Consider the following 14,716-nt stretch of genomic DNA (forward strand, 5'->3'; position numbering starts at 1 on the left):
AACTTCTGAAACTTCTGTAACAGAAAAATTTGCTTGTGATCTGTGAAAAGACAATCAATGTTAGCATCATGCATATTTTTAACCTTGTCACAAAACTCCTGAAACTTTTCTAAAGTTTCTTGCGGTTTCTCCATCATATAAACCCAAGAATAATTAGTGAAACAATCCACACACAAAAGGTAAAATCGTGCACCGCCTCTAGATGGTTCTAGAGGACCAATCACATCAGCATACACCCGCTGAAATGCTCTGTCGACCTTCTTGGTCTTAGTCACCTTCCTGGTGCTCACACTGGTCTTGGTCACCCCTGCAAGAGAGATTTCGTTAGAAACATCAGAAGAATTACATTTCATGTAATCACTTTGATCAAAAGTCAACAAATACAGTCCATCTTTCTCTTTGGCAGTAAGAAACAGTTCTCCATCTTTGTAGATCTTGCAGCTTTTAGCATCATAGGACAGTTTCAGTCCTTTCTTTGCAATCTGCGACACGCTCAGCAGATTAAATCTCAGTTCTGGAACCAGGTAAACATCATTTATAGTCAAGTTCAGACTCTCAAGATACACAGTCCCAATTCCAGTCGCTTCCAACTCTTGACCGTTGGCCTGTTGCACAGTGAAGCTTTGCTTTTTCAACGTCGAAAATAGTCCTCTGTGCGGGCACAAATGTTTTGTACAGCCCGTGTCGATTATGAACGAGTTCCCAACATCTGGCGTGGTTCCTTTCGCCATCATAGCCTTTGCAGGTTTCACCTGGCACTTGGTACGGCTTTTGCCTGACGCCTGAGGCTTCGTAGAGCTGCTCTTTGCTCCTCTTGACTGGCGCGGCTTCTTACAGTTTCGCTGTAGATGCCCAGTCTGTCCACAATTGTAGCATCGGACAGCACTCAATGCTACACCATGCTCTCCAGTAGCATCAGCAGTGGGGGAATTAGAACTCTGTTCTTCCCTCCCCCTGTCTTTTTCTTGCAGTGCAGCAAGTCTGTCGTGTTCATTCAGGACCACAGCACAAACTCTCTCCGCGGTCAGCTGCGCGGCCGGTAGGGAACCAAGCTGACTGGCAACAACCTTGTAGGTGCGGCTAAGGCTGTTTATCATCATGAAGCAAAACACTTCCTCCTGAAGACGGAAATTGCGTTCCACCATCTGTTGACGCAGAAACTTCATTTCTGTCAGGTGCGCTTGAACATCTCCATCAGGCGCAAGTCTCAGATTGGTCAATTTCTCAAAATACAGCAACGCTGAAGAACCAGCATCTCTCTGATGCGTTGTACGCAGCGTGTCCCATACCTCTTTCGCATTTTCTAAATGCTGAACATGCACCAACTGATCATCTGAGACACACAGAATTATAGCAGTCCTGGCCCTTACATTCTGTGATTCCCAACCTCTGGTTGGTGCTGCAGGGATGGGGTTTTCAATTACATCAAAAAGCCTCTGATTCTGCAGCAGGGCCTTCATCTTTACAGACCAAGATGAATAATTGTCATTGGTCAGGGGAGGTGGGCAAGGCAAAGCTCCCCCTTTCTTGGCATCCATCTTGAAGCCAAGCCTCCAGCTCACAATGTCAAACAAACTGTAAAATCCAACAGTCGTTTTTTTCCTTTCTCACGCAGCAAAACTGCAAATTGTTTACGCTCTTTGCACCTGGCAGCTAAACTCAGGCTGCTATTGAAAAGTCCCTTCCAAGAGCTCGTAAACCTTGTAGCCGAAACATTCTCTGATTTTGTTTCGCTTTCCCAGGCTCACACTCAGAGTCCAGCCCCTTTGCCAGTAACTTTCCAACTTTCCGTTACCTAGCAACAATGCATTTCAATGGGACTTCTTATCTACCACAAAAATTTGTGGAATGCAGGCTTCAGCCTTCAAGCTGCAGGCCTCTTCCTCCGGAGCTTTTGTTTTCTTTGAAACGCAGCTCCGTGAACCAGGGAATTAATCTTCCTGCGTTCACACTTTTAGCCCGAAATGCAGCATACCTTGAACTTTGTTGCTCTGGAAAACACTTCTTCTTTCCATCAGCTGTCTGTGGAGCCTCTGGCTGTTCTCAGACGCTTCTCTTCCTCCTTGGAGCAGAGGAGGACAATCCACCAGCCTCTCATGCAGATGTCCGATGAATCGCAACCATCCGAAGGCTGCCACTGTTGGAATTCTGCCTGGGTCAGAGGAATGTGCCACAGCGTAGCCACCGGCAGATATTCCTGTCGACCTCCCCGCGTCTCCCAACCTCTGCTGATAAGCAGGCGAGGTCCGGCGATTCTTCTCAGATGTATGAGAGGAACACACCGTTCTTCCTCTCTCCCCTTTGGTGTCCCCAGGGAGGGGAAAGAAGCAGACAGAAAACTATTTACATCATTTATTTCTGCCTCTTACATCAGTACAGAGAAACATGTCTGCTCTCAACAACAGCAAGAAGTAACTCCTCCCAAGTACATCCAGTACGGGTCATATGACACACACACACTGAGCTAACATCCGGTGCTCAGTACAGAATGGACTGCCCCTTTGTTCCCATGGCAACAGTCACAAACATCCTGTCTGGCTTTCCAGCCACAAGCAGCTGGCTGAGCTGCTGGAGCCTTTGCTTGCTGCAGCATTGGTGCTTTATGGTAACAGGTCACGACTGGACCTAATGATCAGGGGCCCCCTTTACCTTTACCTGAATTTAAAGGCATGTAGTAGTTCCACTAACAAGCTACTTGTGACCATGTGTGTGTGTTTTACACTAGACCTGTGCAGGTGCTTGCAGGGGTGAAGCCTTACAGCAATGCTTGATTTCTTACTGCTGTTTCTCAGGTACCCAAATTCATCCCACAACTTGCAAAAGCTAACTGCACAAATCATGGCCTGCAAGCGTTCCATTAAATGTAGCACTCACCCAATGGGTGACCCCTTTCTAGCATTCTGACTCTTTGCCGCAGCTCAGCCAGGGCGCCTTTCTGGCGACTGATGATTTCCTCGTGTCTGGAGCCTTTGCATCTTGCTCCCAGATCAGCAAGGCTCACGGACGATACCTGAAGGAAACAGGCTCAGGTTAATAATTTTCTTCTGAGGCAACAAGGTGATAAGGGCCCCCTCTGGGCAACTCGCTTCCATGTGGATTCCTCAATGCAAAAATTACAAAAGGCGCTACATGAAAAGGGGAAGAAGGTCACCCTCAAAGAGTTCCATTTTTTAAAAACGGGGAAGTAGCTCTCTTGCATCAAAATGCCTTGGCAATGTTCCAGCTCACAGTACAGGGAACAGAGACTGACAGCAACCTCAGGGCACCATCTTGATTTTACAACATCAGCTAAGCTTGGTTCCTGTTTTTATCTTTCCTTATCTCTGCAATGCACTCCACTCTGCATGCACACACATTTTTCCCCTCCCTTAAACAAATCCTTTGCTCTATTAGATCTTCTGAGAGCCCATTTATTTTTTACCTAGTTTATCAAAGTTTTCTTTTAAAAAATTCCAAATTGACACATTTTTAACAAAGCAGAGGCGTATTATTGATTTTCTAGGTATATAGTTTTTTAAGTGTTCAGAATTTGAGTATACAGATGGAAATAGTTTATAAGCTGTTTTATATACAGAAATTATAGTAATGAACAAGTTAAATTAATATATATATATTTCTCTGTCCTTTTAAAAAATCAGAGTAAGAAACCTCAAAGTCCACCCTAATCCCCCAATGAAAAGCAACTATTCTTGTCCAAATTGCTTAGCAGACGCAATCTAATTAGTTGCTGCTACATATGGCCCAGAAAAGACTTTGAAAATTTGCCCATGGCTTTCCTTAGGGTAGATAAAACCGTTATTTGCAAAGGACCTAGGACCAAAAGACCACTCTGCTTTGTGTGCACTTGTGCAAGTATTTGTGGAATAAAATGGGAGAGCCTGAGCACGTCCCTTTTTATTTTCTCCCACAAGCTGCCTTTCCAACTCTAATGAGCAATTACAATCACACTTAGCAGTTAACAAGACTTCACATTTTGCAAAGCGCTATAAAAACATTTGCCAGTTACCTATCACAACATGCCTGGATGATAGGTACTTAATGAGAATCAAGTTACATGGGACAGGAGATAAATGTTAGCAAAATCGTGTGCTGATGCTTGAGCTGCAGGGGGTTGCCTCCTCCTGGGGAACAATCCTGCAACAGCTCCAGGGAGGTTTTGTTGGACAGAACAACAGGCTTCTGGGTCCTGCTTCATCCACCCAAGATGAAGAAGTTCTTTGCCCAGTTCAGCTGGGCTTCACAGCAGCTGTACTGGAGCCCTGATGCTGCAGCATCAATGGCAGTTACTTGTACTAGCAGCACGGACAGGGCTGGTTCCTATTACTGGAGCTGAAGGGCAAGCTGACCTACCTACTGTGCAAAGGCTCTGTGTTTCGTGTCTTCACCAGATGGGAAGACAGCAGGCTGCATGAATGCAAGTGCCACATGAATACCGGAGAGTGGTTAAGCTACGACATGACCAATCTGCTCCCCTGAGCAAGTATCAGTTTACAGGTGAGAGCTGGCACAGCCTGTTGTTAACAGTGCAAGTGGTAGCCCCCAGTTCAAATCTCAACTCTCGCTAATTGGTTGTATGCAAGCCACTAGCACTCAGTTTCAACAGTTCCATCTGCAAAATGGGGATAATAAGATGGCTCAGCTTGCAGGATCATCATAAGGAATGCAGGAAGCTGCTGCAGACAGAATCAGAGCATGGGTGCGGCTAGTACTATCTGCACCAGCAGAGGAGAACCTCCAGCCCGTGGGTCTAATTAGGCTAGGGTTACCAGACGTCCCTGGATTTGCAAATCTGTCCCCAGACAAATTCCGTCCCTGGAATGTCCCCAGATTTGCAAATCTGTCCCCGGGAAACATGGCAGTGGCAGCCTCAGCAGCCCAGAGCCAGCCTGGTGGCGCAGTTGGCTCTGGCTGGCTTCAGGAGCTGCTCACTGCTGCTGCCACTGCCGAAGGGGAACCAGGGATGTCTGGCGGTGCAGATCTCCTGCTCCCTTCCCCCTTTGTTTTGACAGATTGGGGGAGGCTTGGGAGTCACGGGCAGGCAGGCGCTGCCCAGGAGGGGCACAAGGCGCATGGTTTCTCTGCCAGGCAAGGTGCAAAGCCCTTCTTTTGCACCCTGTGAAACATAAATGTGCAGAGTTTTGTAAAAACGGGCATCACCTGCCCGTGAGTCCCAAATCTCCCCTGATCAGTCAAAACAATGGAGGAAGGGGGCAGGAGATCGGGGGAGGCTCGGGAGTCATGGGCGGCGGCACGCCATTGCCCAGTTTTTTAAAAACTCTGCGCATTTATGTTTCACAGGTTGTGAAAGAAGGGCTTTGCACCTTTATACAATATGTATGTGTGCTTGTGTCTTTTGCCTCACCATCCCCACTACTGACTCCCTGTTGCTACTCAGCTTCAAAAAAAAAAAAAAAAGGGTCCCTGGATTCATTGAAAAAAAATCTGGTGACCATAAATTAGGCCCCCGATTTGGCCAAGCCTTGCCCACCTGCTCTGCACCTTACACCATATATGATGCAGGGAAAAGACAGAGCTGGTCTACACTGACTGGCAACAACACTAAAAGACTTCAAATAGAAGCATTTTCTAGCCCAACTTCGAGGTGCCAGGGACTGCACATGCAGCCTGTCGCATTCCAAACAGGCTGCCTCCCTTCCCTGAATATTAATGAGACCGTGTAGGTTATGTGAACGCTCATCGTTAAGATCATCGCTTGGTGAGATATGCAGGGTCTCACATAGTCAGGCTTTGGGTACGCTGTCATTTTTCTAGGTTACAATGGATCATTACAGGCAGAAAATGACATTTTGGCAATGCTGACTCATTCAACAGCTTTAGAGCAATTAAACATAAAGGGCATCTTCAGTCATTTTGTTTGCTTCCAACAGGCACAATTCTTTTGGAGCAAGATGTCATGGGCTGGTTGGACACAGAGGAATTATCGGAGAAACCAGCTGGGAAAACCCAAGGGAAAAAGGCTCCGAGCCTGGGGATTGGTAGTGGCACAATGATGAGTGGTCAGGGGGAGAAAATTGGGAAGAGGTGAAGAGGTAGCAGGGCTTAGTAAGCCAGGAAAGTTTGTGGCAGAGAAAAGTCCAGAATCAGAGGCAGAAGCTGAAGCAGGAGAATGGAGGGAGGGAGGCCAAGAGATAGAGATATGTCATGCTGGAGAAGAGTCATGAGGGTCTCCCCTGTGTGCTGTGACAAGCTTCCCTCTCCCCTGGTCTCCCAGAACCAGAAGAGGCATGAAAAGGGTGGAGGGGACTGTGTCTGCATGCAGGCGCAGTCTCTGGTTCCCTGGAAACGCCCTGGAGAGGTGGGGACTTAGGTGATAAGAGGCGGGGACTTTCAGTCTTGGCAACTGATTTTCATAGAGGAAGACCACTGAGAATGAGCTGCTGTGCTCATTAGACCTGACACTCAACCATGTCTGTGGCAATCATGTGTTTGCTAATAAAGAGTTAACTCCAACTTTGAACTGTGTGATTACTGACCTGCGTGCTCTTGTGACACAAGGGTGGGGAACCTCAGCCCCAGGGGCCAAGTCATGCTGCCCTCTTCCCAAGCCACATCCCTCCCCTCTGACAAGTAGCCCCTGAAAACCTGCCCACAAAGGAATTCACCTTTGGGCCAAAAAGAGTCCTCCACCTTTGTCCTGCTGGCACAGAGACGAGCAGTTGAAATCAATCAGCCATGTGGCTGTTTCAAGACAAGATTCCTGACCAAGTTCAATCCTTAGCATACCAAATTTGGGCTAGAAAAGACCCTTATCTAAAACCTTTCAGCACTGGTGACTGCAGACCAGCTCCACCTTATAGCTGCCTGACACCTGACATTGTATATACGGCGTCAGGGTAGAGTAGATGGGCAAGGCTTAGCCATAAGCCTCGTGGGTTGGAGGTTCTCCACTGCTGGTGCAGACAATACTAATTGGACCCGTAATTGGACTCTGCATACAGATCTCCCTGTGTTCGTTACAATGATCCTGAAAGCTGAGCCATCTTATTATCCCATTTTACAGCTCGCCGCAGTCAATCTGGTTGACAGGCCTTTGGTACCCCAAGTCTTCTGCATCCATGTTCCCAGCGCATTGCTCCGAAGGCAAATAGCAGGTGCAGGAGAGGTCCCCACCAGTACTACCAGAGTGCTCCACAGTGTTCCCTGCTTCGAGTGCCACTTGCCTTCTTGCTTGTGGGGGCTTCGTCCGGGGTGGAGGACCTTGTCTGCACGCTCTTGTGCTGCGCAATTTTCTTGGGCTCACCTGCCTTTTCCTTCCTCTCTGTCGCCAGCTCCTGCAGCTTCCCTCTGATGTTCCTGCACTCCAAAAAGGAAGAGGGGAAGGAGGAGGAGAAGTTGTTGCTAAAGGAGAATGATGGGTGGTGGAGACCAAAGGCTGATGTTAGCAAGCATCTAGTGAAGAACAGAGGTTAGGAGGAAGCAGCAGAGTCAACATACTGGCTGAACAAGCCCAGCAACATCTACTGGGTCTGGGACCAGCTTTCTATAGGCTTTTCCATCCCTTCTGACTCCCCTTTTTAAAATTGAGATATCAAGGGGCTACAGCTGGGACCTTCCATCTGTACTCCCAGAGCTACCACCACCACCAGGAAAGAGTTTTTAAAATAATGGTTCTGGTGCGGCTGTATTTAGTGCAGCCCATCCAAGGCCGCCACCAAGCCCTGCCCCCTGCACTCGCAGCAATGGCCTCACACTAGAGATCAGTCTGTCATAGTGCTAAGAGTAATCAGGCTGGGACTGAGGAGACATGGGTTCAAATACTCTGCCACAAAACTTGCTGGGCGGCCCTGGGCTAGTCACTATATCTCAGCCGAACCAACCTCATAGAGTTGTTGTGAGGGCAAGTCTGGGAGGGAACCATGAATGTTGCCTTGAGCTCCTTGGATGAAAAGTGTGATACAAACAACTCCCTACCTTAATTCTTCGCTTTGTGCTTTGAGGTCTGCATCTTTCTGGTCCACAAGCTTGGACATCTCAAAGAGTTTCTCTCGAAGCTGGTTGAGTTCGTGGGCTTGGCTGTGGACAAGACGCCGTTTCTGCTCTAGCTCCATCTTCTGTTTTTCACTGAGTTCTCCTGCACAAAGAGAGTTTGGAGTGGTTTGGGGCTATCTTAGCTGTAGATCCTATAGATATACATGATGGCTGGGACTGATGGAAGTTGGAGGTCCAACATCTGGAGGGCCAGAGGTTTGCCACTCCTGATGCAGACACACACACCCAGGAACAGGAAAGACAGAGATGATGAACTATGACCAAACTTTCAGTACCATGGCCCAATACACCTAAGAGGGCTTCACTTCCTAGCCCTGACTCGGAAGAGGGGGATTGCACTGTGGGCTCCCACAATACTTTTCATTTTCTCTTTCCTCTGGTACATGCGACCGTTCACCTTCTCTCTGTTTTTGTGCTAGCTTTGTGCAATGTTACACCTGCAGCAATTTTAACACTAACCATGGTTAGTTTCAAACCTGGGTTTACAACCTGGGGATGCACACATTCTAGTGCGAACTGGATTAACATTGGTGTAGATGAAACACCGTCAAAAAGGAAGAAAAACGAAGATCTGTGCATGATAAGGGAGGAGGAAGGACTGTGTGAGCTGACAGGTGCTCCCATTTTCTCCTAACCAAACTTTGGATATTAGAAACTTGGTCTCCATGGGGGCATTTGTTCAATGAAGGAAGATCTTCTTTAAAAGCATCTCTGTGTTGCATTAGCACAGCAAAGGATCCTAGAGCCATTTACAGTGTTGGCTCTACCACAGAGGTGGGCAAGCTGCAGCTCTCCAGATGTTGCTGAACTCCAACTCCCATCAGGCCCAACCTGCCTGGCCAAAGCTCAAGGGGTGATGGGAGTTGGAGTCCAACAGTTTCCGGAGAGTCACAGCTTGCTCACCGCAAATCTATAAATATGGAACTCCCTCTTCTCAAACACTTTCCAAGCTGTAGCCCCCTATGCATGCTTGCCAACAAAGTAAAAGCAAAGCATCATAAACAAACAGCAACAGGGCCATCATGCACCATAAAAACTGGCACACATTTTATATATGTATTTGCTGCAGCCCAGACAAAGGAAGACACTTTCCCAGCAGTATCTTTCTCTCTATTAGCAAGCAGAAATTCGGTCTCTGATTGAACTGATCCACTGTCCCTTTCTCTTAAGGTGTTCCAGTTTTTTAGTTCTTAACAGTGCAATCCTATGTTTGGCTGAGTTTCACAGGCCTTGCTCCCAGATAGGTATGGACAGAGCATTCTTGGTGCTATCTGGGTGTTTTAGACTATAACTCCCATCAGGTCCAGCCAGCTGGGAGTTGTAGTTGGAAAACATCTAATAGGCTCCAGGCTGAGGATAGGAGGGAAGGTGGTAAAAAACATATTAAGTTACGTGATGCCATTTCACAAACCAATCACATCAGACACCCTGGCTCTGGCTTCTGAGAGTTCCTTCTTTAACTCTGAAATGACAGCCTGGTTGGACACGATTTCATGCTTTGCAGCTGCTAATCCTTCCCTGAAGTTTGTGAAACAAAAATGAAGAAGCAAAAAATTCAGTCTGAATAACGCAGCTTGAGATGCTCATTCTTTATTTGATTATTTTAAAACCTTTTAAGTCTATCATGAGGAAGATTATGAAAAAAACTCCCTCCAGTTTTTATGGGAGTCAATACGTATTTGGGGGGTACAAATGCAGATGGCTTTCATCAAAGGGGCTCATTAGCATACTGTCAAGTTATGCCACCAGAATGGGAGACTGATTAGACAAGCCTCAAAATATTATAATGCACTTTGGAAATATGACTCATTACCCCTGTTTGGAATTCTCACAAACATATATTGCTATTTCCAAGACTTCCTTTTCCCACAGCTTTTGAGTAATTATGCTATAGAAAGCAGCAATAGGAAGCCGATAGGAAATTTAGTGACTTACTTCAGGAAAACATCAGACCCTTCCGGGCAAGGAACCTCTGGTGGATGAGCTGGCAACAACTTGCAAGATTCCCTCTGCATGTCTGAGGAAAAAGAGAGACACCCAAAAATATAAAAATATTCTGAGAAATGTAAGGTTTCACATCTGGATTATTATCCTGATGACTTCTCAAGAAGAGAATGGCAAACAGCAGAGTAATAAAACCATACAATAAAAAAAACACTATTTAAAACATTTTAAAAAGAAATCGAAAGCATTAAGAGAACATTTAAATCTGTCTGGAGTTCAACAATAGGCTTTTTTGATCAGTAAACTATTCAGATTAATCAGTTGTCCCTAAGATGGTTAGATACTCTCAGGATCGTTTTTCAGACTACAACTCACATCATCCCCGTGTTTGCTGGGGGTAAAGAGAGTCGTAGTCCAAAACAGCTGGAGGCCGCTAGCTTAGAAAAGGCTGGTTTAAATCAACAATTAATTGTTTACTCAGTTAGGGTAACTGATTAAAACATTTTGATTTAAGAAAAAAGTCACCCCTTGAGTTAATCAATCAGCAGGTTATTTTAGAAAACTTCAGTGCAGTTTGTTGGCGTGAACTGGCCCCAAGTATGACAGGATATGCCAAGGGCACCAGACAAGAGCATTCTCTGTTTTCTCTGCTGACCTTCTATTTGCTTCTGAAGCTTTGCATTTTCCTCCTTTGCCGCCTTCAGCTTCTGGACAGCTTCCACAAATTTGTTTTCCAAGTCCACTATTGTCTTTGAGTGTTGCTTGATCTGTTCCTTATATTCTGTTATCTCCTCCTGATGCTTCTGCTTCTGCATCTCATTCTCATTCTCAATGCTCTTCAGACGTTTCTCCCAGATGGTTAGTTTCTCTTCTGCCACTGTCTAAAAACGAGCAAACCCCCAAACAGAACTCATTCATTTTGCTCAGCACATGGGTGACTTTTTCAGATAAAGCCATTGTCAAGGGGGCTAGGAGAAAATCAAACCAGCAAACCTTCATGTTTAGTTATTTATTTGTTCAATTTGCATCTTGTCCTTCATCAGTTTCCTTCTCCCCAGGGTGTGTTATTCTTAACAAATTTTGGGGGCAGTTGGGAGGGAGGAGATTATGATTCATTTGAATTAGAAAACTTTCTTAATACAGCACTTAAATCAGTAACTGGTTTATCTCAGAGACACACTTTGAGATGTGGGAGGTGGATGAGCCCAGACCTTAATTTCCAACCCTCCAAAACGGCATTTCACAAATCTCCCATTCCAGCAGCTGCTGTCTTTCACCTCCAAGTTGAAAACGTGGGAGCAGCTGTCACTCCTCAAAGGGCCAAATCTGGGGCCAGGAGTTTCTAGCTGCTGAACCCTCAAGCAGAATTGCTTGCAGTCTTCTGTCACCAGTTACCTTTCTCCTCTTAACCTCTTCTAGGCTCTCCAGAGCCTTCTTTATCTTGGCATTTAGAGCTTCTTCTGATTTTGTTTTAAGTTCAATTACCTGTAAAGAACATATTAGCAATAAGTGAGAAGTCAGAACCCAGGCTTCAGAGAATGGAGTGTGGTTTGTCTTAGTTAAAAGCCTGGCAGACCAGCGTTTAACTTGCCAATAACTGTGCTGCAGGAAATCAGACACCAGGAAGAGTCTGGATTAGAGAACTTCAGATGAGAATGGCGGGGTGGGGAAGCAATGACGACGACCCTTTATTTTATCCCTCTTTCAATTCTAACTTAGTCCACATATATTGCCATGCTATGGCAAAGGAGAACATGCTTCAAAGCTTACTAGCTGGTATTTTGCATTTATATCCCACCTTTTACTCAATGCAGCATATCTAGTTCTTTACTGCAGCCTCACAAAGAACCTTGGAAGGCAGGGAAGGTTGAGAGACAGTGACTGGTGCATCATCAGCCAAGTGAGCTTCATGGCCAAGTAGGGACTAGAAATCTGGGCTGCCAGCATCCTAGTCAAGAGCTCAGTTTGCCTCCCTCCTCCCGCCTCCTCCTCCTCCTCCTCCTCCTCCTCCTCTGTGATCTGACTCCCTTTGAGACGCACTGTCTCAGACATCCAGATTACTTGTGCTTGCCCTGCAAATGAGGATCAGAAGCCACATTCAAACCATAATGCCCATTGTAGTGGAGAGGGCAACACAGACCATACTTGGCTTTGAATCAACGTAGTGGAATGGTCAGAGTGTCAAGTTATGGCTGGGTAGACCTAGGTACGAAACTCCCGCTCAGCCACTTAGTAACCTTGAGGCACCCATGCCTTCTCAGCCTAGTCTAGCTCCAAGGGTTTTTTTTTGTTTTGTTTGTCTGTTTCTTTGTTTGTTTGTTTTTGAGAGGGCAAAATGTGGAGGTGAAGGGAGGCAAGAACCATGTACTCTGTCTTTAGTTCCTTAGAAGAATGGTGTGATATAAAAGTGGAAAAGGACCTATGGTTATTAAGTAACTTAATGTAGGAAGAAGTGCTTCCTTTGAACACTCAAAATGCACAATATAAATATTTATCTCTCTAGCTGTCTGCTAGAGGAGATTGTGGGATGGCAATGAGGAGGCAGGCCCACGGATTTCTACATACCTCAGCCAATCGCTTCATCTGAGCTTCCAAATCTCGGACCTTTTTCTTTTCTTCATCAATGGCCTCCTTTAATTTTGCTTCCTCCAGGGCAGCCAGCCCCTCCAGAACCTGGGAAAGTAATTTAATTTTTCTTGTTAACATCCTTAAAGCAAACGAAGGAAATTTGCTAGGCAGAAACAGCTTGGTGACAGATGAACAAATGTTAAGTTAACATTCTGGTGGGAGAGGCCCTTAAAAAATAATTAGCTGCATTGGGCACAGCATTGGGGGAGGGGGGAGTTACAAAATACCAAGCATATGAGCTACTGAGATGTACGCTCACAGCATGATTGGATGGAGGACCAGAATTATTAAGATACCAGTTCCAAAGGGGGTAGACTTAGGTAATTGCATTTTTGTATTGTTGCTGTTGTTACTACTATTACTATTGTTATTACTTTGTGATGCCGCAACAACTGACCTGCCTTGCTCTGTGGGCTCCTCCCTGATAGCAGATCAGGGCATCTTGTTCCACCTTTTTCAGTTCTTACTATGTAGGCCTAGTATGTCCCCATTGCCACTTCCATTTAGAAGGTGGGTTCAAACACTTTTTAAAACACCCCTAAGCTTTCTTTGTACCTTCTCATTCTCCTGAAGTTCTCGCTCTCTGTCTCGAAATCGCTCCTCAAGTTTTTCTTTCAGTTCATTTAGCTTCTCCTGCAGGAGGGAATCCTGAGACATCTCTGCCATCTTTAGCTGGTTCTATAGTAAAAGATTCAGACCGTCAGGCCTGCTTTGGGCTACTGGCCTCAGCCAGAGAAGCTCACTTCAGGGAAAACACCTTTTACCTGCAGCGTCTGGAGTTTGGCCATGGTCTCATGGTGTTTGCCCAGCAGCTTCTTCATGTAGGAAGCCATTCCTGACAAAGACAGACAAGCATGATAACAGAAGGGAGTGACCAGGCTTCATCTCTCTCCTCTGTTTCCTGGAAAATTCCTTTCTTTAGCCAGGTTTCCTTAAACGGAGCTCATTCTGGTGCAGCAGTGAAAAACAGACTAGGGCAGGACTAGGGATCCTGCAGCCCTCCAGAAGTTGACGGACTCCAACTCCCATCAGCCTCACAGGGTTGTCGTGAGAATGAAATGGGGTGGGTGGGATCATGAACACTGGCCTGTGCTCATTGGAGGAAGTTCAGGATTGAAAGGGGTGTTTGCTCGCACATGTATGTGTGTACGTACATAATGCCATTGCCTTCCACCTGGACAATTAATCTTTCTCTTTCCTGGATTACATGTTCCATTTTCAGGATCAAAAAACACGTGGTTGTTTTTTTATTTTACAAAAAGCAGCTATAGCAGGTTCTGTTTATTTGTTTAGGAATCTATAAACTGCAGTTCTGCCAAAAATGGCACACAAAGCAGTGTAAAATACTAAAAACTAAAAGTAAAATTATTATGGTTATGCTTACTAACTTATCAACCATCATAAACTGTTGGCAGGTGGTGGGGCGGATCATGGTTACAATGCAGGTGCTGGATTTTGGTTATGATGAGGAGGGAAGAGAGTACTTTGGCTGGGGCAGTGAACCTACGGCAGCACTGCACTCTCACTTAGGGTCCTACAGTATGATTAATGTGCACAGAAAATGTAAGAGAGGCAAGGGAACCTTTTTCAGAGCCAGACACATCAAGCCCCACATCCCGAAGGAGACATTCCACTGCATCCACCCAGCCCAGCAAGCTGCAGAGGACTCCGGCTGTTGAGGTCTGGACTCCCAAGGCAGGCGGGGTCAGGCACAGATTCTGGAGATTGCGGATCTCTTTCTTCAAGCTGCTGCTGCAATAAGAGGTTCCCAAGAAATCCTAGCAAGAAAACAGGGAAGAGAAGAAGCAAACCCACACAGACATGAGTGTGGGTCATTCTTATCTTGAAGCAGCAGTGAAGACTCATTTCCCCACATAATATTCTCGGCTGTTTTTGTAACAGCTAGTTGCTCTAGCAATAAATCATTTGGTGTTGTGTTTCAACAGCCCTCATCTTCCTGTTGCAAGGAAGGAATTCAGAAAAGATAACAATCCCCCCAAGTCATCTCTCAACACTCCAGAGCAATTACCCAAGCCAATTATTTTTCTTTCTTAAAAAAAAGTAATTCCCAAGTATAAGCCTGATGAACTGGATACTGGAAGGCACACAGACGGATTCTTTTAGGGAGTTGTTT

At 45.9% G+C, this 14,716-nt stretch overlaps 1 protein-coding gene across 8 annotated transcripts in view; it reads right to left on the reverse strand.

Annotated features, from left to right (window-relative positions):
- FHAD1 (forkhead associated phosphopeptide binding domain 1) overlaps positions 1 to 14,716 on the reverse strand; it is a 41,353-nt gene that overhangs the window by 8,762 nt on the left and 17,875 nt on the right. For all 8 annotated transcript variants that reach the window (XM_081016016.1, XM_081016017.1, XM_081016021.1 and 5 more), the window contains 11 exons: positions 14,165 to 14,360; positions 13,347 to 13,417; positions 13,138 to 13,260; positions 12,520 to 12,627; positions 11,350 to 11,439; positions 10,610 to 10,835; positions 9,946 to 10,027; positions 9,422 to 9,528; positions 7,933 to 8,092; positions 7,182 to 7,314; positions 2,875 to 3,010 (listed from right to left, as the gene is read on the reverse strand). In XM_081016016.1, the coding sequence (XP_080872142.1) occupies positions 2,875 to 3,010; positions 7,182 to 7,314; positions 7,933 to 8,092; positions 9,422 to 9,528; positions 9,946 to 10,027; positions 10,610 to 10,835; positions 11,350 to 11,439; positions 12,520 to 12,627; positions 13,138 to 13,260; positions 13,347 to 13,417; positions 14,165 to 14,360 (1,432 nt within the window). The remainder of the gene's footprint in view (positions 1 to 2,874; positions 3,011 to 7,181; positions 7,315 to 7,932; positions 8,093 to 9,421; positions 9,529 to 9,945; positions 10,028 to 10,609; positions 10,836 to 11,349; positions 11,440 to 12,519; positions 12,628 to 13,137; positions 13,261 to 13,346; positions 13,418 to 14,164; positions 14,361 to 14,716) is intronic.

The sequence above is a fragment of the Podarcis pityusensis genome (genome assembly GCF_964106645.2).
Source record: "Podarcis pityusensis genome assembly, chromosome: 8".
NCBI classification, from domain to species: Eukaryota; Metazoa; Chordata; class Lepidosauria; order Squamata; family Lacertidae; genus Podarcis; species Podarcis pityusensis.